Source organism: Balaenoptera borealis (assembly GCF_965194805.1).
Source record: "Balaenoptera borealis genome assembly, chromosome: 2".
NCBI lineage: Eukaryota > Metazoa > Chordata > Mammalia > Artiodactyla > Balaenopteridae > Balaenoptera > Balaenoptera borealis.
In genome coordinates, this window is record NC_138867.1 from 118,310,257 (window position 1) to 118,331,510 (window position 21,254).

The 21,254-nt window shown below is 38.7% G+C and overlaps 1 protein-coding gene and 1 long non-coding RNA gene across 4 annotated transcripts in view; both read left to right on the top strand.

The window, feature by feature from the left end:
* Nucleotides 1–21,254, top strand: part of UBE2D2 (ubiquitin conjugating enzyme E2 D2) — a 59,080-nt gene that overhangs the window by 30,809 nt on the left and 7,017 nt on the right. For all 3 annotated transcript variants that reach the window (XM_082382108.1, XM_082382109.1, XM_082382110.1), the window contains exons 2-5: nucleotides 11,012–11,075; nucleotides 17,259–17,290; nucleotides 17,370–17,447; nucleotides 17,532–17,637. In XM_082382108.1, coding sequence (XP_082238234.1) covers nucleotides 11,012–11,075; nucleotides 17,259–17,290; nucleotides 17,370–17,447; nucleotides 17,532–17,637 — 280 coding nt within the window. The remainder of the gene's footprint in view (nucleotides 1–11,011; nucleotides 11,076–17,258; nucleotides 17,291–17,369; nucleotides 17,448–17,531; nucleotides 17,638–21,254) is intronic.
* LOC309624246 lies at nucleotides 8,226–10,660 on the top strand. The gene is made up of 2 exons (XR_014241835.1): nucleotides 8,226–8,786; nucleotides 8,921–10,660. It is a non-coding gene; the product is annotated as an uncharacterized lncRNA (long non-coding RNA).

A 21,254-nucleotide genomic window follows, 5' to 3' on the forward strand; every position in this document is an offset into this window, starting at 1 on the left:
AGAGGAGGAAGGAAAGGAAAAAAAGGCGGGGGGGGGGCCTTAGCTGTGGAGAGTGGGGCTTAAGCAAGGGCAAGGTTTGTGTGGTGGGCGGGGCCAATGCTCAGGACCCACAGGGCTGGAAAAGGTGCTGGGGGCTGTGGGGGATGGGGCTTAGGCTCAAGGAACAGAAGGGGCCCAGGCCTGCCCCCCAGCCCAGTCTCAGAGGGCAGGGGACCTCACCTGGGAGCTAGCAGGCTTCCTGGGCTCGAGAGGGCAGGGCAAACGCCTTCCTCTCCTCTTCTGCTTCTCCAGTCTGGGGGTCTGGGAGGGCCCCTCCCACCTGCCTCCACTGATCTCCCCAGCCTCCCTCCTATGCCCCCAAGGACCCACGTGGCCTGGAGGGCAGGGGATTGGCCTGGGAGCTCAGCAGGCTCCCCTGGCCCGAGTGGGTGGGGCAATTGCCCTCCGTTCCTCTCCCGCTCCTCCTGGATGGCCCCTCCCGCCTGCCACTCCTGATCTCCCCGGCCTCCTTCCTATGCCCCCAGGACCCACGTGGCCTAGGTGGGGCTTTAGATAGGGAAGGAAGCAGCTTGGGAGCTCAGTAGGCTCCCCTGCCCGAGTGGGCCAGGTAATCGCCCTCTGCTCCTCTCCTGCTCTTCCCAGAGAGTCCCTCCCACCTGCCTCTCCTGATCTCCCTGGCCTCAGGGGCGCTGATCTTGTCTGACCTCCACTTCTCCTCCCCGCTGGGTCCCCCTAGTCCTACCCGTTCACTTCAGGGTTCCTCCCATCTCCTTGGGGGTCAGAGTTCCCCACCAGCGGCCAGTAGATGCCCTAGTTGTGGGGAGACGCTAACTGCACATCTTCCCACACTGCCATCTTGACTCCTTCCTTGACAATTTTTAACTTCAGGTTCATAATTAGGTTGATTATATCCATTGTCAGAATTTCATATTGGTTTCTGCTTTGTGAAACTTTAAATGTGCCAAAACAAATATGAATCCCTTATAACTCAGCTGTAATTTATTTTATAGAAATATCAGGGAATTCGCTGGCGGTACAGTGGTTAGGACGCAGTGCTTTCACTGCCAGGCTGGGGTTCATCCCCTGGTCGGGGAACTAAGATCCCGCAAGCGTGCCCGGCCAAAAGAAAGAAAGAAATACCATATAAGTCTCAACTCACAGCTTCTTTCCTATAGCTGAGTTTTCCCACTTGCAGAATAGTGATAGACCTCATTATACTCTGACTTCCTGACTCCAGCCTTCTTTTCTCCCCTACCCCTGCCCCTTTCCCTTTATTCAAGTGTAGCCCTGGTTGTGTAATTAAAGTCAATAATGAGTCTAAAGAAAGAATTTTCTTTAAAATTTTGTAATTCTTTTAATTCCTTGTTTTACCTTAGGGTAATCAGGATCTCCTTTGTTACATAGAATTTTAGATCATATTGACTTTATATGTATAAGTACAATAAGGTTACCTTGCTTAGCTTTCCTTTCTAGGTTGTGATATGAGTAGTATAAGCTTTCAGTATTTGAACATTTTGTAGTGCAACAGATAGGATTATATAAATGACAAATATTGCTAATATCTTTATGTAGCATATCATTTCCCTTTTAAAAGGTATGTTCTTTGTGAGAAAAGTGCTTTTCCCCCTTTTTATCTAGAAAAAATGTTTTAAGCCAGAGACACATCAGCTATCTATTTGATCACTACGAAGCTATCAAGCTGTCGATATTGTCACACAAATAGCACTTGTAAGGATTTCCTGGAACTTGGCAAAAGTAACTTAAAAAAACAACAGAAAAAACCCTTCTCCAGAAATTAATAGAATCATGTAATCGCCTTAGAAAGGGCATTTATGTTGTATTAACCATATCTGAAAAGCTACTCATAATGAGCTTTCTCTTGCTATAAGCATTCTCTTAAAACATTTTGAACAGGGCTTCCCTGGTGGCGCAGTGGTTGAGAACCTCCTGCTAATGCAGGGGACACGGGTTCGAGCCCTGGTCTGGGAAAGATCCCACATGCCGTAGAGCAACTAGGCCCGTGAGCCATAACTACTGAGCCTGCGCGTCTGGAGCCTGTGCTCTGCAACAAGAGAGGCCGCGATAGTGAAGAGGCCCACGCACCGCGATGAAGAGTGGCCCCCACTTGCTGCAACTAGAGAAAGCCCTCGCACAGAAACGAAGACCCAACACTGCCAAAAAAAAAATAAATAAATATAAATAAATAAATAAATAAAAGATTACTATTAAAAAAACATCTTGAACAGAACATTATGAATGTATTTAAAACCACTGAACTATATGCTTTAAAATGGGTAAGATGGTAAATTTTATGTTTGTGTATTTTACCACACACAAAAAAAAACCACACTGAAGTAATTTATAATCCAGATGTGAGAGACAAGGTGTAGATAACTTTAGGACAGTATTAGCCGTGTTGTGTAGATTCCTCTATGTCATGCTTAAAATTCTTTTATTCTACAACAATAATATTTCTTTGGGATAAAAAGTGTTCTTGATTCCTTCAGACTTATGTCGGACTTTCCCACGGGCGTTAGGCATTTTGTGAGAATAAAATCTTGGGCAGGGAACGGGGCATTGGAAGAATGGGCCAAGGAAGGAAGCAAAGCCTGCTTCTGTGTCCAAACAATAGTGTTTTCTTTATGCAGGACTTCTTTAGAACCTTGAATATTCTTATAAGTATGTGGATTATAACATTTCCCAAACTTATTTGACCCCTAAATCTATAACCAAACCATGCTATTTTAGTTTAACTTCCTTGTTTTATAGATGTGAAAGTTCTGATCTGGAGAAGTTGAATGACTTGCTTAAAGTTACCTAAGAGCAGAATAATGAGAAAACGTCAAAGGAGATATATATATATATATATATATATATATATATATATATTCTAAACATAAATACAAGTTTTCTTTTTGTTGTTGTTTTGTTTTGTTTAATATTTATTTATTTATTTGGCTGCACCGGATCTTAATTGCAGCACGTGGGATCTTTAGTTGTGGAGTGTGAACTCTTAATGCGGCACATGGGATCTATTTCCCTGACCGGGAATAGGACCCAGGCCGCCCCCCCCACCCTGCATTGGGAGCATGGAGTCTTAGCCACTGGACTACCAGGGAAGTCCCATCAAAGGATATTAAGACTTGGAAAAACTGAATTCTGCCTGTTGCCCCTGCTAACGTCAGCAAGAACATAAACAGGTTGTAGAATAACCATTATAATCCTTATGGAAACTTATTTTCATTAACATAATTACACATGAAATGGTTAGTTTCCAATATTTATAGAAAGGTTGTCAAATGGTGGTGAATGAAGGTTTAGATGGAAGATAGTGTCTATCACGTTCATTTCTATGTTCTTGGATGTTGGCAGATGAATTGGCCTCCTGGTTAAGCATGTTCTAGGGATAATTTTCCCTTCTCTAGGCAATGATCAGGTTTGCCTGTGTGTATGGATTGAGGAAATAATTTTTTAAAACCCATACATAATAAAAGGCATCGGTGCATGGTTAAAAAGGGGGAGGGGTACTTGTTATTTAAGTCAAAGAAGTGTTTAGCTTGAAAAACTCATGTGTATACAAGAATGTGTGTACAAATATTTACCAAAACATTGTAATAGTGAAAAATAGGAAACAAATGTCCATCACCTAAAGAAAGGAAACATTATGGTTTAGACACCCACTAGCAAAATGAGCAGCAGTAAAAAGGAATAAACTATAAACTAGATCCTCATGGAAAAATATCTTACTATGTTGAGGGAAAAGCAAAGTATAGAAGAATACATGCCATGTAACACGTTTTAAATAAAAGTTTAAAAACATGATAACAAAGCTACGTTGTTTATGGACACATAGAAAAGTATAGAAGTATGCAAGAGAATGGTAAACACTAAATTCAGGGTAATCATTACTTTGGAGAGGAAGACAAAGGGGACTTCTTAAAGATCCAGAGTTGATACAACAATGTTTAGATTGGGCAAAGCTGGGTCATAGGTTTGTGCTGGGTATTTTCTATACTTTTAGTTGACTTGAATTTTTTAAAAAGAGTACAGACTTTAATCTCAAATAAGGTTACCACTTCTGCTTATACTGAGTTCAGGGAAAGATTGGTATTAATACATGTTTCCATCAGTTTGTCTGTCTTTAAAATAGAAGGTAACATTATTAAGAGGGAAATAGAAAATATTAGAGTGCCAGATTCTATAATTTGATATTTTCAGAAATTAATTATAATGATTTTCTTTCAAACTCATCTAGGATAACTGAGTTACTACTAATATTTCCTAAGTTTTAAAATTTTGTAATTTTAAATACTCGAGCAGTTAATTTTTAAATACTAGCTTCAAGTATTATGCTGGACACATAAGTTAACTTTTCTGTTGCAACCCTGGTAAGATAGGAGTGCGGCAGGTAGAATGCAGTACTATCGTAATGACAGACTGCTTCCCTTCAGTGTGTCTTGAAAACGTGGAACACACCTTATCTTTCTAAGTCTCACCCCCCCCCCCTTTTTTTTAATTAATTAATTTTTGAATTTTTGGCTGTGTTGGGTCTTCGTTGCTGTGCGCCGGCTTTCTCTAGTTGCAGTGAGCGGGGGCTACTCTTCGTTGCGGTGCGCGGGCTTCTCATTGTTGTGGCTTCTCTTGTTGTGGAGCACGGGCTCTAGGCGCGCAGGCTTCAGTAGTTGTGGCACGTGTCTCACCCCTTTCTTGATTTCTTCATTTTGTGCTATCATGTTGTCCTTCACCTTCCCTTCACTTTCAGTTTTGCTGGTAGTGAGTTTTCTAGCGTTGTCTTCTGTCTCTGATGCTTAATTTGTCAAACATAAAGGCAGTCAGGATTTAGTGTACATCATAATTTCCTGGGGGACTTGTTAAAATGCACATTGTTAGGCTACACTGCAGAGTTTCTGATTCAGTAGTTCTGGTTGGAGCCTGAGAATTTGCATTTCTAATAAGTTTTCTTGTGATAATGGTGCTGCTGTGCCAGGACCTCATTTTTGAGAACTACTGCTTATCTAGCTGTTCTTTCTTTGCAGTTCATTCATCTTAAAGGAGGTTCAGCTTGATTTCCTGGGCAACATGGTTTCTCAGACATTCTAACTTGTACATTTCTAGTATTTTTAGATTCAGACTAAAAAGGCATGATATGGTAGAACACGTACAGTAGAACACCATGTCCTTACTCTAATTACTAATTACATGTTTTCCTTGGGTTGGATACTTTGTATCTTTTTTAAAAAATAAAATTGGGGATTGGTCTAGATGATCTCTTCTGGTGTTGAATCATAATTTCTGCTTAAATCTTCTCATATCCTGATTATCACCACCAAAGATCCTTGATTTGTACAGCAAAATTTAGAACTATTAAAAATTGACTTTGAAGCCAATTTTCTGTGAAAGTAACTATAACCTCTCATTTTCCCATCTTGTTTCTCTCACCATATGCCATAGGGTAAAGACCAAAATGGTGAAACAAATCTGTATTCCATGCAATCTGTATTTTGCTTCATAATTGTTAAGACTGGGGAAAGAGGTTTTTTTAAAAATAGCTAATAATAGCATTAATTTTTACCAACTAATGACCTATTTGAGTACTTAAGGATACAGTGAAAGGAAACTCTACATATCCCTTGCAGGACCCCCTCCCCACAGAGCTAGGAAGTTTCCTTTCTTTTTGCTATAGTGCTATGATACAGAAATATCTGAGGCTCAGAGGCTTTAGTGTTCTGTTTTCTTTAATAGTGGTCCCTTTTAAAGAAGGGGTAATCCTTTGGAAAGTAGGTATTCTTAAGGAGTCATATAAGGCATTATAATCATTCCTGTGTATCTCTTCATTGGATTTCATATTCCTGAGCCAAAAAAGGTAGTAGTAGGAAATATATTTAAAAGTTTGGCTAGAGAATGGACTTGAGGATACGGGGAGGGGGAAGGGTAAGCTGGGACAAAATGAGACAGTGGCATGGACATACATACACTACCAAACGTAAAATAGATAGCTAGTGGGAAGCAGCCGCATAGCACAGGGAGATCAGCTCGGTGCTTTGTGACCACCTAGAGGGGTGGGAAAGGGAGGGTGGGAAGGAGGGAGATGCAAGAGGGAAGAGATATGGGGACATATGTGTATGTATAACTGATTCACTTTGTTATAAAGCAGAAACTAACACACCATTGTAAAGCAATTATACTCCAATAAAGATGTTTAAAAAAAAGTTTAAAAAAATAATAAATAAAATATAAAAGTTTGGGGACTTCCCTAGTGGTCCAGTGGTTAAGACTCCACACTTCCACTGCAGGGGGCATGGGTTCATTTGATCTCTGGTCAGGGAACTAATATCCCGCATGCCGTGGGGCACGGCCAAAAAAAAAAAGTTTGTAGTGAATTAAACCTTACTTGAAAATAATTAAATTAGTTGGTATAAGGTTTTGGGGCTGTTTGAAGTAAGATAAGAAACACTTGGGAAAGTTGCAGAGAATCAAAATTGTTTATAACCCTTAATCTTTAAAAATAACAGTTCTGCTGTATACCTATAAACAAGGGGAGTGTACACTGTCAAAGAAAAAAATTTTAATTGAGAACTATTTAGTAATATCCAGTTTATTCCCAAAATAAGACCTTTATTTTAATTTTTTTTAGATTTCAAAGAAAGATTATAAAATCTTTTTAGAAATTTAGGATTCTGTCAAAGTTCCCTCCCTGTTTTTTTCTAAATTTAATTATATATACTTTATTTCTCTATTCTTTCTATAGAAAAGTTTTTCAATAAACGGGAAAATTCCTTGGTTTTGGGTTTTGTCTTAGCCCTACTCTCAATCCCAGTAATGTATAATTTGCTATATGATATACAAGACAAATCTGAATACTATTTCTTTTGGAATAAGTCAAGGAAATTAATGTATAGGTATAAAGGCATAAGATAAAGCCAGCTGTTAAACAAAAAATAGCGTGATGTGTTAGGGTATTTCTTTCTGCCCAAGTGATCTGTCTAGATCAGTGCCTTTATTTAATTTCAGGATTCATCTTTGTTTTGTTTTTGGCCACGCCGCTCGGCTTGCAGGATCTCAGTTCCTTGGGCCACGGCAGTGAAAGTCTGGAATCCTAATCACTAGGCCACCAGGGAACTCCCTTCAGTTTTCATCTTAATGCAGGCACATCAAATTTTGTAGCTTCTGTGTTTATTCAGTCTAACTGGCTTTTCACTATTTTGAAATGAGATGGTCACAGCTTTTAATAGCTATTTTATTTTAATCCAAATTTATAGTCAGAACTGGTAAGTTATTTTATTTATTTTTATAGATTTATTTAATTTTTTAATTTTTTGGCTGCATTGGTTCTTCCGTTGCTGTGCGCGGGCTTTCTCTGGTTGCAGCGAGTGGGGGCTACTCTGTTGCGGTGCGAGGGCTTCTCATTGCAGTGCCTTCTCTTGTGGAGGAGCACAGACTCCAGGCACACAGTCTTCAGTAGTTGTGATGCACAGGCTTAGTTGCTCCGCAGCATGTGGGATCTTCCCGGACCAGGGCTCGAACCTGTATCCCCTGCATTGGAAGGTGGATTCTTAACCACTGCGCCACCAGGGAAGCCCTTGGTAATTTATTTTTCAAATAGGCAATAAATACACTTGTTAAAAGGTATAAAAGGAATACATATAGTTCCTATTCTCACCCCCAAAACAGGCTTTCCTTCTGAAGGCAAATACTGTGAACTAATTTCTTATGTATTCTTCAGAGATATTTTATGCATATACAAAGATGAATGGATATACACTTTTTTAGTAAACAACTTTGATATATATTATATACAATAAAATTTGACAATTTTAAGTATACAGTTTGAGTTTTAATAAATATATACACAGGGCTTCCCTGGTGGCGCAGTGGTTGAGAGTCTGCCTGCCAATGCAGGGGACACGGGTTCGAGCCCTGGTCTGGGAAGATCCCACATGCCGCGGAGCAGCTAGGCCCGTGAGCCACAATTACTGAGCCTGCGCGTCTGGAGCCTGTGCTCCGCAACAAGAGAGGCCGCGATAGTGAGAGGCCCGCGCACCGCGATGAAGAGTGGCCCCCACTTGCCGCAACTAGAGAAAGCCCTCGCACAGAAACGAAGACCCAACACAGCCATAAATAAATAAATAAATAAATAAATAAATAAATAAACAAACAAACAAACAAACAAACAAACAAACAAACAAACCCAAAGTTTAAAAAAAAAAAAAAAGACAGAACTTTTTAAAAAAAAAAATATATATATATATATACACACACACACAGTTTTGTGGTCCCTATGAAAATCATGATATAGAGTATTTCCATAACCCCCCAAATTTTCCTCATGTCCCTTTGCAGTTCAGTCCCCTCCAGCTCTCTCTAGCCCCTGAAACTATTGGTCTGCTTTCTGTCACTATAAATTTACCTTTTCTAGAATGCATATCAATCGAATCATACAGAATATAGTCTTTTTATGTCTGACTGATTTCACTTAACATTATGCCTTTGAGATTCATCCATATGAGTGCCTTGAACCAAGGAAGTGTTGAATGAGTATGTTAATTGTTTATTAGCTTAAGTTTGGGTTAAGGTTTTTTTAATTAATTATATCATACTGGCTCATGAAGTGGACTGATGGATTTTTAATGGCTCAAATTTTTTTCCTTTCAGTTTTGTTGAGATGTAATTGACATACTATATAAGTTTAAGATGTTCAGCATAATGATTTGACTTACATATATCATGAAATGATCACCATGGTAAGTTTAGTGAATATCCATCATCTCACAGATACAAAATAAAAGGTAAAGAAAAAAATTTTTTTCCTTGTAATGAGAACTCTTAGGACTTATTCTCTTAAGAACTTTCATGTATAACATACAGCAGTGTTGGGACTTCCCTGGTGGTCCAGTGGTAAAGAATCTGCCTTCCAATGCAGGGGATGCTGGTTCGATCCCTGGTTGGGGAACTAAGATCCCACATGCCGAGGGACAACTAAGCCTGTGTGCTGCAACTGCTGAGCCCACATGTTCTGGAACCCACGCGCCACGACTAGAGAGAGAAAAAACCTGCATGTTACAACTAGAGAGAAGCCCACGCACCACAACGAAGAGCCCGAGCGCTGCAACTAAGACCCGACGCAGCCAAAAATATAAATAAGATAAATAAAATATTTTTTTTTAAATACAGCAGTGTTAATTATATTTATCATGATGTACATTTACATACCTAGTACTTATTTATCTTATAACTGGAAATTTGTACCTTTTGACTAACTCACCACCTCCCCTCACCTCTGATAAACAAATCTTATCTCTTTTTCTATGAGTTTGTTTGTTTGTTTTTGAAGTATAGTTGACCCACAACACTATGTTAGTTTCTGGTGCACAACATAGTGATTTGATATTTCTGTACATTACAAAGTGATCACCATCTGGTGAATCTTATATTCAGCTTAGATAAATGTTAGTCAGAAGTAGATTAACTTTTTATTTCAAATCAAGCAAGCATTCTTAGTTACAGTGACTTTTATTACAAACATTTGGGAATAGGAACTATACAGGTTGTTTTTTGTTTGTTTGTTTTCCTCCTTGAGATGGGCAAGGAATCTCTGTTGTAGAGAAATACAAAATCACCAAATTGAGATACGAAAGAAAGTAAATATTGTTAAATCTTTATTTCAACCCCAGCCCTTTAAAAAACAAAACAGAACTTTATTTCTATACTTTATGCTTTGTCCTCCGAGCTTACAGGTAGGATAAAACAGGATAACTGATGTACCCAAATGGCTGGCTGAATAAGTTAACTCAGAAGAAGGGACTTACAGAAATATCTATGTGTTGCAAGTTAAAACGTTTACTTATGTAACTCATTAATAAGATTTGAGATAGTTTTTATTGTACTTTTAATAGATTTTACTGTTTTTACTGTTCTAGTTTTAACATATAATTAAAACTAGTCCTCCCTCAGAGCTTGTTTTTATCTCAAATACCAAGTCAAGGGGAAAGGGAATATAGTATGATTTCCTGCTTTGTGGTTTTTTAGGCATCCCCACCCAGTAACAAATCTCAAGTTTGTGGGTTCTTATGTTAAAATAGCTAAGAAGCTGGCATCTGGTTGTGGAGCATTACTACAAGTAGTTCCATCTCTGATTACAAAACTTTATGATGGGTTATATTCAGCCAGCCTTTGTAATATATCCTTTTTTAAGTTTTTCTACTATCTTTGAAACCTTGGTAGTGGATATGAGCTGAAAAAATATCAGCATCTTGTCAGATGGTTACGTGTAATTTGGAACATTTATGACTTAAAGAGTTTGTCTCATGTATAACCTAATGGTTTTGAGGTACAAAAACCAGCCTATGGGGACTTCCCCTGGTGGCGCAGTGGGTAAGACTCCGCCTGCCAATGCAGGGGACACGGGTTCCATCCCTGGTCCGGGAAGATCCCACATGCCGTGGAGCAACTAAGCCTGTGCGCCACAAGTACTGAGCCTGCGCTCCAGAGCCTGCGTGCCACAACTATTGAAGCCTGCATGCCTAGAGCCCATGCTCTGCAGCAAGAGAAGCCACCGCAGTGAGAAGCCCACGCACTGCAACGAAGAGTAGCCCCCACTCGCCGCAACTAGAGAAAGCCCGCGCACAGCAACGAAGACCCACGACAGCCAAAAAAATAAAATCTTTTTTAAAAAAAAAAGCCGTTGATCTTTTTTGAAAACTAATAAGTTTTTACTTAAAAACAGTTTTTGTGGTTCTTTAGTACGATACATGTTTACCTTCCTTATATTTAATACCTACTAAACTCCAAACAAAGCAAAAATGATTATTTTATAAACATATATTTGCATTCAAGAATCCCAAATAATGAAATCCCAAAGATTTCATTAATCTACCCTTCTCTGACTTTAGAAGGAGTGCTCCTAAAAGAGCTTTACTGGTGGGACAGAGAATGTTGGTAACAGTGACAATTTTATTAATGGATAAAAGTTATATTTATGTTGAATACATTTCTTTTTTCTCTCCTTCTTAAGGAATTGAACGACCTGGCGCGGGACCCCCCAGCACAGTGTTCAGCAGGTCCCGTTGGAGATGATAGTAAGTATGTAAAAGGAATGATAGAGTGAAACATAAAACAGCATAACAATCTGCCTCTGGGGAACTCTGGGACTGATAAATACACATCTCTTAAGGTTATTTTGTGTGAAGAGATAATTATGCAGTAGGGAAGAGGCAGTATTTACCTTTACTTGCCCATGAAAGGTGCAGTTTTATGTGTATCCCATCATCTTCTGTACTGTTTATTGCATTTTGAACCTCTTCTGCCAGACATTGTCTGTGTAGTTGTCCTGGCTCCTCCTTATCTGTCCTTTGTCCCTTCTGGGTATTTACTTGAGTCAAAATATTTGAGCTTTTACCTACAGCAAGCTACTGTTCTTTCAGTAAGATAATACTAAAGATGATGGGGGGGTAATGTGTGTGTATATGTATATGTGTATGTATGTATGTGGGTCTGTGTCTGTCTTTCTATTGACCCATATTCATGAAGACAGCTACAATTTATTTTTAATGTCCAGTTTATCTCCTTAATCCTGTCTAAAATAATCTATACTTATCATCCATGTTGGATAATAATTTTGCTTTTGTTCCACTTGGTCTCAACACAGCTTTTTCCCCTTATACCATCTTTCATCCTTTTTAAAATGGAGGATATTTGAAGAGGCTGTGCCTTGTAACACAAAACTAATTCACACACAAAAAATGCAACATTTAGCAAATAGGGGGAAAAATGGAATATACTTGGAGTATACTTGGAAACATTTGTGTAAGAGAAGTATATAGATTAAGACAAAAAAATAAATGAGGTTATATTAGCTTGTGTGTAAATTAATTTTTTCCTTGTTTTTCTTAGATTGCTGTTTTGGTCTCCTAAATCCTTAAGAACCAAAGCAAAGCCCTTGTACAAGGACTGCTTTATAGATAAAACAGATGTTATAAATTATAAGACTAAGTACTTGTGATGAAAAATCCCATTTATGGTATGTTTAGACCTGTCCAGTATGAGTAACTATAGTATTTGATACCAAACAGGACAGGACAAGTACTTAAACACACATTATCTCATTTACACCTCACAATTCTTTTAGGTCATTGGGATAGAAATTGTAAACTATTTTAGAGAAGAATCTGGTGAGAGGCTTGTGGAGGTTCCGGAAGTGGACTCATTCTCAGGTTTTCTGATTCTACTTTTGTCACTCCACGGTTATCATATAATCCATCTGCATCAGTGTGGTCATTCAATTGAAAGAGTGTTTTTATTTCAGGTAAATTCCTCAAAGTTGAGAGTGGCTGATTTTTAATTAAAAGCATTAGAAGTCTGGGGATTAGATTTCATTTTTGAAGTTCTGTGGTGTGCTAAAGTAATTTGCCTTTGCTTCTACCATAGTTAGTACTATTACATTCCTTTCTCGGATTGAAAAAAATGGTTACCCTGGAGAGTTAAACTCCCCCGAAGCATAAGCAATAAAAGAAAAAGATAAATTAGACTTCCTCAAAATTTAAAAATTAGGTGCAACAAATGATACTATTAAGAAAGTGAAAAGACACACAGAATGGGAGAAAAATTTTGTAGGTCATATATATCTAATAAGGCATATTTATCCAAAATATTAAAAAAAGAAGTCTTTATATCTCAGCAATATAAAGATAGATAACCCAATTTTAAAATGAACAGAGGATCTGAATAGCTGTTTCTCCAAATAAGATATACAAATGGCCAATAAACACATGGAAAGATGTTCAGCATCATTAATCATCAGGGAAATACATGTCAGAACCATAATGAGATGTCACTTTACACCCACTAGGATGGCTAGAATCAAAAAGTCAAATAATAACAAATGTTGATGAGGATGTGGAGAAATTTGAACCTTCATACATTGCTGGTAGAATGCAAAATGGTATAGCCAGCTTGGAAGACAGCCTGTCAGTTCCTCAAAAAGTTAAACATAGTTACCATATAACCCAGTGAGTTCATTCCTAGGTATGTGTCCAGGAGAAATGAAAACGTATTTCTGTACAAAAACTCATACATGATTGTTCATAGAAGCTTTATTTATAATAGCCAAAAAGGGAAAACAACCCAAATGTCCACCAGCTGATGAAGGGGTAAATAAAATGTGGTGTATCCATACAATGGAATATTATTTGACGATTAACAGGAAAGAAATGATATATACTACAACATGGATGAGCATTACAAACATTATGCTGGGGCTTCCCTGGTGGCACAGTGCTTGAGAATCTGCCTGCCAGTGCAGGGGACACGGATTCGAGCCCTGGTCTGGGAAGATCCCACATGCCGTGGAGCAACTAGGCCCGTGAGCCACAACTACTGAGCCTGCACGTCTGGAGCTTGTGCTCCACAAGAAGAGAGCCTGCCACAGTGAGAGGCCCGCGCACCGTGATGAAGAGTGGCCCCCGCTCGCTGCAACTAGAGAAAGCCCTTGCAAAGAAACAAAGACCCAACACAGCCAAAAAAATAAATAAAATAAATAAATAAACATTTTAAAAAACCCCATTATGCTGAAAAGACCTATACTCTGAAAACTATAAGTTGCTTGTGAAAGAAATTGAAGACGACATAGACAGATATTGTTAAAATGGCCATACTGCCCAAGGCAATCTACAGATTCAGTGCTATCCCTATCAAATTACCAATGGCATTTTTCACAGAACTAGAACAAAAAATTTTTAAATTTGTATGGAAACACAGAAGACCTTGAATAACCAAAACAATCTTGAGAAAGAAGACTGGAGCTAGAGGAATCATGCTTCCTGACTTCAGAATGTACTACAAAGCTACAGTAATCAAAGGGGTATGGTGCGGAAAACAAGCATATAGATCAGTGGAACAGGATAGAAAGCCCAGAAATAAATCTGCGCACTTACGGTCAATTAATCTACAACAAAAGAATCAAGAATATTCAATGGAGAAGAAGATAGTCTCTTCAGTAAGTGGTCCTGGGAAAACTGGACAGCTACATGTAAAAGAATGAAATCAGAACATTTTCTCACACCATATACAAAAATAAACTCAAAATAAACACCTAAGTGTAAGACCAGATACTCTAAAACTCCTAGAGGAAAACATAAGGAGAATACTTTTTGACATAAATTGCAGCAGTATTTTTTTGGCTCCATCTCCTAGAGTAATGGAAATAAAAACAATAAACAAATGGGACATAATTAAACTTAAAAGTGTTTGCACAGCAAAGGAAACTGTAAACAAAAAAAGACAACCTATGGAATAGGAGAAAATATTTGCAAACAATGCAACCAACAATGAATTAATTTCCAAAATATACAAACAGCTCATACAGCTTAATAAAAGCTTTTTGATAAAAAACAAACAACCCAATCAAATAATGGGCAGAAGACCTTAAATAGACATTTCTCCAAAGAAGACATACAGGTGGCCAATAGGCACATGAAAAGATGCTCAATATTGCTAGTTATTAGAGAAAAGCAGATCAGAACTACAATGAGGTATCACCTCACACTAGTCAGAATGGCCATCGTCAAAAAATCTACAAACAGTAAACGCTGGAGGTGTAGAGAAAAGGGAACCCTCCTACTCTGTTGGTGGGAATGTAATTGGTGCAGCCATTATGGAGAACAGTATGGAGGTTCCTTAAAAAACTAAAAGTAGAGTTACCATATGATCCAGCAATCCCACTCCTGGGCATTTATCTGGAGAGAACTAATTGGAAAAGATATATGCACCCCAGTGTTCATAGTAGCACTGTGTACAATAGCCAAGACATGGAAACAAATGTGCTCCAGAGGGAGACCTAAGTCAATGATTCCAGTAGGTATTCTTATATTTAACCAGTGTGGCAGAATACTCAATTAAGATTTAAATAGTAGGTCTTCAAATGCTTTTGTTAATTAAATTAATGTGTTTTTATTTTGTTTTTCTCTGCCTTTTGTTGGTATTGTAGATTCTAGATCATTTTAACAAGAGACATAATTATCGTTGATCTCAGTTGCTACATTAGCAATTTCCTTATTCCTTTCCCCTCTCACTCTTAAAGACAGCCCTGTGTATGTGCTTTTGCTCATTTTTCTGGTGACAGTATTTGACCCTTTATTTATAAAGACGAAAACAAATAAGTTAATAAAGGTTAGCATTTGAGTGTTAATGGGTTTTTATTTAGAACTAATGGTTTATGTAAGTTTAGTTCTGTTGGGGAATGTTAAACAAACATGATTTACTAGCTAAATGGATATGAATTACATATGAAATAGCCTGTTGATGCTGCTTATAAGAGTTCTCAGTAATATAAGATTCTTGCTTAAATATACTAGAATATTTTCAGTTTTCCGGAGTGCCAGATATGAAAGAGATTGCATTATTACTTGAAAATATTGATCTTTTCACATCTTCTTCTAGGAGGGGTATCCTTTATGTAATTGTAAATGTTCTAGTTGCCAGCTTGTCTTGTCAGAATTTCTGCTCCAAGCCTTTTGGGTTTTTATGTTGTCTAATTTTTAGTCGATTTTAATCATAAAGCATAAAATGGGCTTTGTTTTCTGTAGAGGAAGAATAGGAAATCACCAAAAATAAATATTTTACCTTGAGCCAAGAGTTTGTTCTCGTTTAAATTTTCCTAATAACTTCTTAAGTCTGGCAGTATTTTTAGCAAGAGAAAGATTGATCTTGAAAAGACTCAGAAGAAAAAGTTAGGACTTAGGTAGTTTAAAAAAAATTTAACTAAATTTTTTAGCATGTCTCGATATTTGTATATTTTATCATCTAAGTGCTTTAGTCCTCTCTTTTTATTCCTTATCTGAGTCTTACAACCTTTAACAAGAATGCAGGTATAGATATATCTTCCCATTTACAGCCACAAATTTTAAAAATAGAAGGATTAAATGGAAGAATAAGATCTGCTTTAAAACAATTCCCTTGACCTGTAGCTTGGTCATTTTTAATAGTGTTTTCAGCTTTGTCATTGGGATCATTTACTCCAATTATCAGTCTGTTTTGTTTACTCGAATTGTATATTTATGATTAAAAACAGAATGAGACTTGTTTCTTTAAACAGGACCTTAGGGCTCTTTTAATAGGACCTTTGTTAAAGATACTGGGACTAATCTTAGTGACTCAAAGTGACTTTCTCCTTAGCTGCTTAATCCATAAAAAATTGGTTGGCAGAAGTTATGAGGAATTTTTCTCAGTACTAATGATAGGTAACCTAAAAAGGAGAGCCTCAGCAGTACCTATCCTTTTTTTTAAATTCCTAATAAACAGGCTGCTCTTTGTAGATTCAGGCCCCAGTGAGGGGCAGGCCAACCATAGGGTCAGTTCTCATGCAGGTGGTCAGAAGGAATTTAAGGATTTGGCCTGATATCCCAGTGGATTTTCATGCGGTTTTTTAGTCTTCACATTTCCTCTTTGTGTCGAGGGTTAGGTGGTTTGGGTTGCTCATGTATAATCCCAGTGACAGCTTCCCTTAGTTTGCTCAAATCCTAGTGTGAATGTTAAGTGCTAAGTAGCTTGCTTAGAAGTGAAAACTGGCTTTTTGATCTTTGTGTTGTCCTTAGTGGCATCACCTTGGAAATGGAACAAGCACCATTTTTTGCAGTTTGAAGAGAAAATTTCCTTATTAAACAAGTATATAATTTATTGGGATTTTCCCGAGTTTGTAATCAAGCTTGGGGCTTTCAGCTGATGTTTTCTTTATTTACTGAGGTACCAGCAATTCTAAAGACCTACATGTGAGAACTCTTGGAAATTTTTTTCTCGCTGGAAAAAAACCAGCATTTCCTAATTTGAGTATTGTCTACTTTAAGTTTACTGTTCTGCTCTATGCCAGTATTATAAAAGGAGTATATTATATATATTTGTGTTGGGGAAATGATACAACACATGAAAGAATTGAATATTGTGGTTCTTTTTTACCCTTTGAGGTAAGGAAATGCCTGTTTAAAAGTGAAATCTTGGACCTTGTCAAGAATTTTGTCTCCCTGACATGAATTTTCAAGATGTTTTAGCCCAAATACTTCTTTGTTGAGCACCTTATCAGTGTTCTATACCATGCTAGTCATTTTTGTTTTCTCTGTTCAGACTCCAACTTAATTTAGATTCCTCATCCTGCTCAGGACTCATCATATTGCTAATAAATGAACTGAGATTACATGGGGAATGATATGTTATTATGGTGTAGGTATACTGTGGATATTGCTTCATGGTGATTTTTTGTTGTTCTTTTTCAGTGTTCCATTGGCAAGCTACAATAATGGGGCCAGTAAGTATTCAGATTAATTTCAGAATAAATAGTTTATGTAATTCACTCATTTTAATCCACCTTTTCTTGTTATCAACAGAATGACAGTCCCTATCAGGGTGGAGTATTTTTCTTGACAATTCATTTCCCAACAGATTACCCCTTCAAACCACCTAAGGTAATTGGGATATGGCAGTTGTTTTGTATCTACTTTCGACAATACTATTGAAACAGTTTACAAAAAATTCTCCTTTTTTGATAGGTTGCGTTTACAACAAGAATTTATCATCCAAATATTAACAGTAATGGCAGCATTTGTCTTGATATTCTACGGTCACAGTGGTCTCCAGCACTAACTATTTCAAAAGGTAATAGAATGAGTATTTGATATCAATATAAAAAGCCTACTGTGTTTTTTGTCTTTTTAAGATTACTTATTCTTGGAAAGATTGCTCAGATTCCTTTTTTAAGAGGAGGTAGCAATCCCCCTTATTCTTAAAAAGACCTTTAGACCCACTGGAGAGAGCTGGATTTTCAAGCATAGGTATTCCTTGGTGTTGTGACTGCTCTCTGTCCGTTGCTCTTGCTATTCAAGCATAGGTTGGAATATGGCTACTTGGTATGAATTTTTTTTAGAGCATAGTAAAAGTAGAAGACAAACAGTGTCTCTTCCAACCTTGAGATCCATGAATGGAAAGGATAGATATTGTTCCAGAATAAGAAAAAAAGAGCCATTGTAGAGGAATGCTTGTATACTATAAGCATAGACAGTAGTTTCTTGAAGAGCAAAGTATAGGTGAATTCATATTCACATTCTTTAAGGTTTTACCAGCTCTTTTTTTTTTTTTAATTTTATTTATTGTATTTTTTGCTGTGTTGGGTCTTTGTTGCTGCACGTGCGCTTTTCTCTGGTTGTGGCGAGCGGGGGCTACTCTTCATTGCGGTGCGCGGGCTTCTCATTGCGGTGGCTTCCCTTGTTGCAGAGCATGGGGTCTAGGTGCGCGGGCTTCAGTAGTTGTGGCAGGCGGGCTCAGTAGTTGTGGCGCACGGGCTTAGTTGCTCCGCGGCATGTGGGATCTTCCCGGACCAGGGCACGAACCTGTGTCCCCTGCATTGGCAGGCGGATTCTTAATCACTGCGCCGCCAGGGAAGCCCCTACCAGCTCTTATCTTTAGGTTTCTGTCAGGAACAGAATCACCCTCTAAGATAATCAATTTAATAAAAATTTTTATTTGAGCATCTTAATCTTTGGTATATTGTGTGTGTGTGTGTGTGTGTGTGTGTGTGTGTGTGTGTGTGTGTGTGTGTGTGTGTGAAAATGTGTAGAGAAAGTTAGTTACCAACTTTGTGATGGAAGATCCAGTAGTTCTTTCTTTCTTTATTTACTTACTTACTTATTTACTTACTTATTTGGCTGCGTTGGGTCTTCGTTGCTGCATGCGGGCTTTCTCTAGTTGTAGTGAGCAGGGGCTACTCTTCCTTTCAGTGCACTGGCCTCTCGTTGTGGCAGCTTCTCTTGTTGCGGATCACAGGCTTTAGGTGCGCGGGCTTCAGTAGCTGTGGCACACAGGCTCAGTAGTTGTGGCTTGCGTGCTCTAGAGCGCAGGCTCAGTAGTTGTGGCACACGAGCTTAGTTGCTCCACAGCATGTGGGATCTTCCCGGACCAGAGATCGAACCCGTGTCCCCTGCATTAGCAGGCGGATTCTTAACCACTGCACCACCAGGGAAGTCACAGGGTCCTTAGTTGTGGTACTCGAACTCTTAGTGGTGGCATGCATGTGGAATCTAGTTCCCAGACCAGGGAGCGAACCCGCGCCCCCTGCATTGGGAGCGCAGAGTCTTAACCACTGTGCCATCAGGGAAGTCCCCCTCCAATAGTTCTTTAAAATAAGACCTAGTTATATGAATAGGTTGGGGATTTTTTTATATCCCTGAACTGAATATTATCTTATTTGTTGATTTAAGATTGTTCAACCCCTCAACATCATACCCAAATGAAATCACAAGTGGATTAAATGTTGTCAAAATACAGATACGAGAAATAGGCTGCAAGTATGATAATGGGCCAATATGTTTAACAGATATGAAGAACATATATAAATCAGTAAGGAAAAACCTAGATCCCGGTGGACAGAAAGGAACAGAATAATCAAGGAAATAAAAATTAAAATAAGTTCCCATTTTTCACCTTTTTAATTAACAAAGATCTTTACAAAAGAAAACTAAATGTTGGTGAACTACATTGAAATGAGTGCTTATATATACTACAGATAGAAGTATAGATTTGTATAGTCCAGTCTGCCAGTATGTATTAAGAAATAAGAGATTTCATCATTAATACCCTTTGACCCAGTAACTCTAGGTTCATTCATTTGTACTAAAAAAATAAGCCCAACTGTTAAAAAAAGTTCTCTGTGCAAGTGCATTTGCAACAGTGTTATTTCTGAAAAATAGAAATTACATATAGACTCAACAGTAGAGGAGAAAATATATTGGTTCTGGCAAATGCATTCAAAAGAGTATTGATCCTTGAAAATATTGTGGGAAATACAATGTTTGAAAAAAGCAGAAAAGAGATAAAGTGTTACACACTGTAACTTGTGTTGTACAGAAAGTATATTAAATAGCTAGAAAGAAATAGTTTGGGTATTTGGGGATGAAATTTGGTACATGAAAATATTTTTCTTTTCTGTCTACTTAAATTTTATCATTTCTTTAATGCATACATTTAGACAAGAGGCAACATAGTTTCATGGTAAAAAACATAGATTCTGGATGCAACTGCCTGTATTAGGATCTCAGCTCTACCTCTTATTGGATGAGACTTGAGACAGATTGGCTTCTGTATTCCACAGAGTTTTCATCTTTAGAATAGGGATGATAAAAACTATTTCACTGTTATTATGAAGATTAAAAAAGCAAAAATGCATAGTTAACTGGTTCCTTGTAAGCACCCATATAACTGGGATAAAGGCACTATTGTAAAAAGTATTGGAGGGGACTTCCCTGGTGGCGCAGTGGTTACGAATCTGCCTGCCAATGCAGGGGACACAGGTTTGATCCCTGGTCGGGGAAGATCCCACATGCCGCGGAGCAACTAAGCCCGTGCGCCACAGCTACTGAGCCCACGTGCCTCAACTACTGAAGCCCAAGTGCCTAGAATCCGTGCTCCGCAACAAGAGAAGCCACCTCGATGAGAAACCCGCACACTGCAATGAAGAGTAGCCCCCGCTTGCCGCAACTAGAGAAAGCCCGCGCACCGCAACGAAGACCCAACGCAGCCAAAATAAATAAATTTATTTTTTTAAAAAAAAAGCAAAAAATGCATAGTTGACTGGTACCTTGTAAGCACCTAAGGATAAAGGCACTATTGTAAAAAGTATTGGAGGGGACTTCCCTGGTGGCGCAGTGGTTAAGAATCTGCCTGCCAATGCAGGGGACACGGTTTCGATCCCTGGTCCGGGAAGATCCAACATGCCATGGAGCAACTAAGCCCGTGCACCACAACTACTGAGCCTGCACTCTAGAGCCCACACGCCGCAACTACTGAAGCCCATGCGCCTAGAGCCTGTACTCCACCACAAGAGAAGCCACCGCAATGAGAAGCCCGTGCACCACAATGAAGAATAGCCCCCCACTTGCCGCAACTAGAGAAGGCCCACATGCAGCAACGAAGACCCAACGCAACCCAGAAAAAGAAAAAAAAAAAAGTACTAGATAGGACTTCCCTGGTGGCGCGGTGGTTAAGAATCCGCCTGCCAATGCAAGGGACTTGGTTTGAGCCCTGGTCCAGGAAGATCCCACATGCTGCGGAGCAGCTAAGCCTGTGCGCCACAACTACTGAGGCTGCAGCCTAGAGCCCGTGCTCCACAAGAGAAGCCACCGCAGTGAGAAGCCCGCACACCGCAACGAAGCATGGCCCCCGCTCGCCGCAACTAGAGAAAGCTCACGCACAGCAACAAAGACCCAGTGCAGCCAAAAATA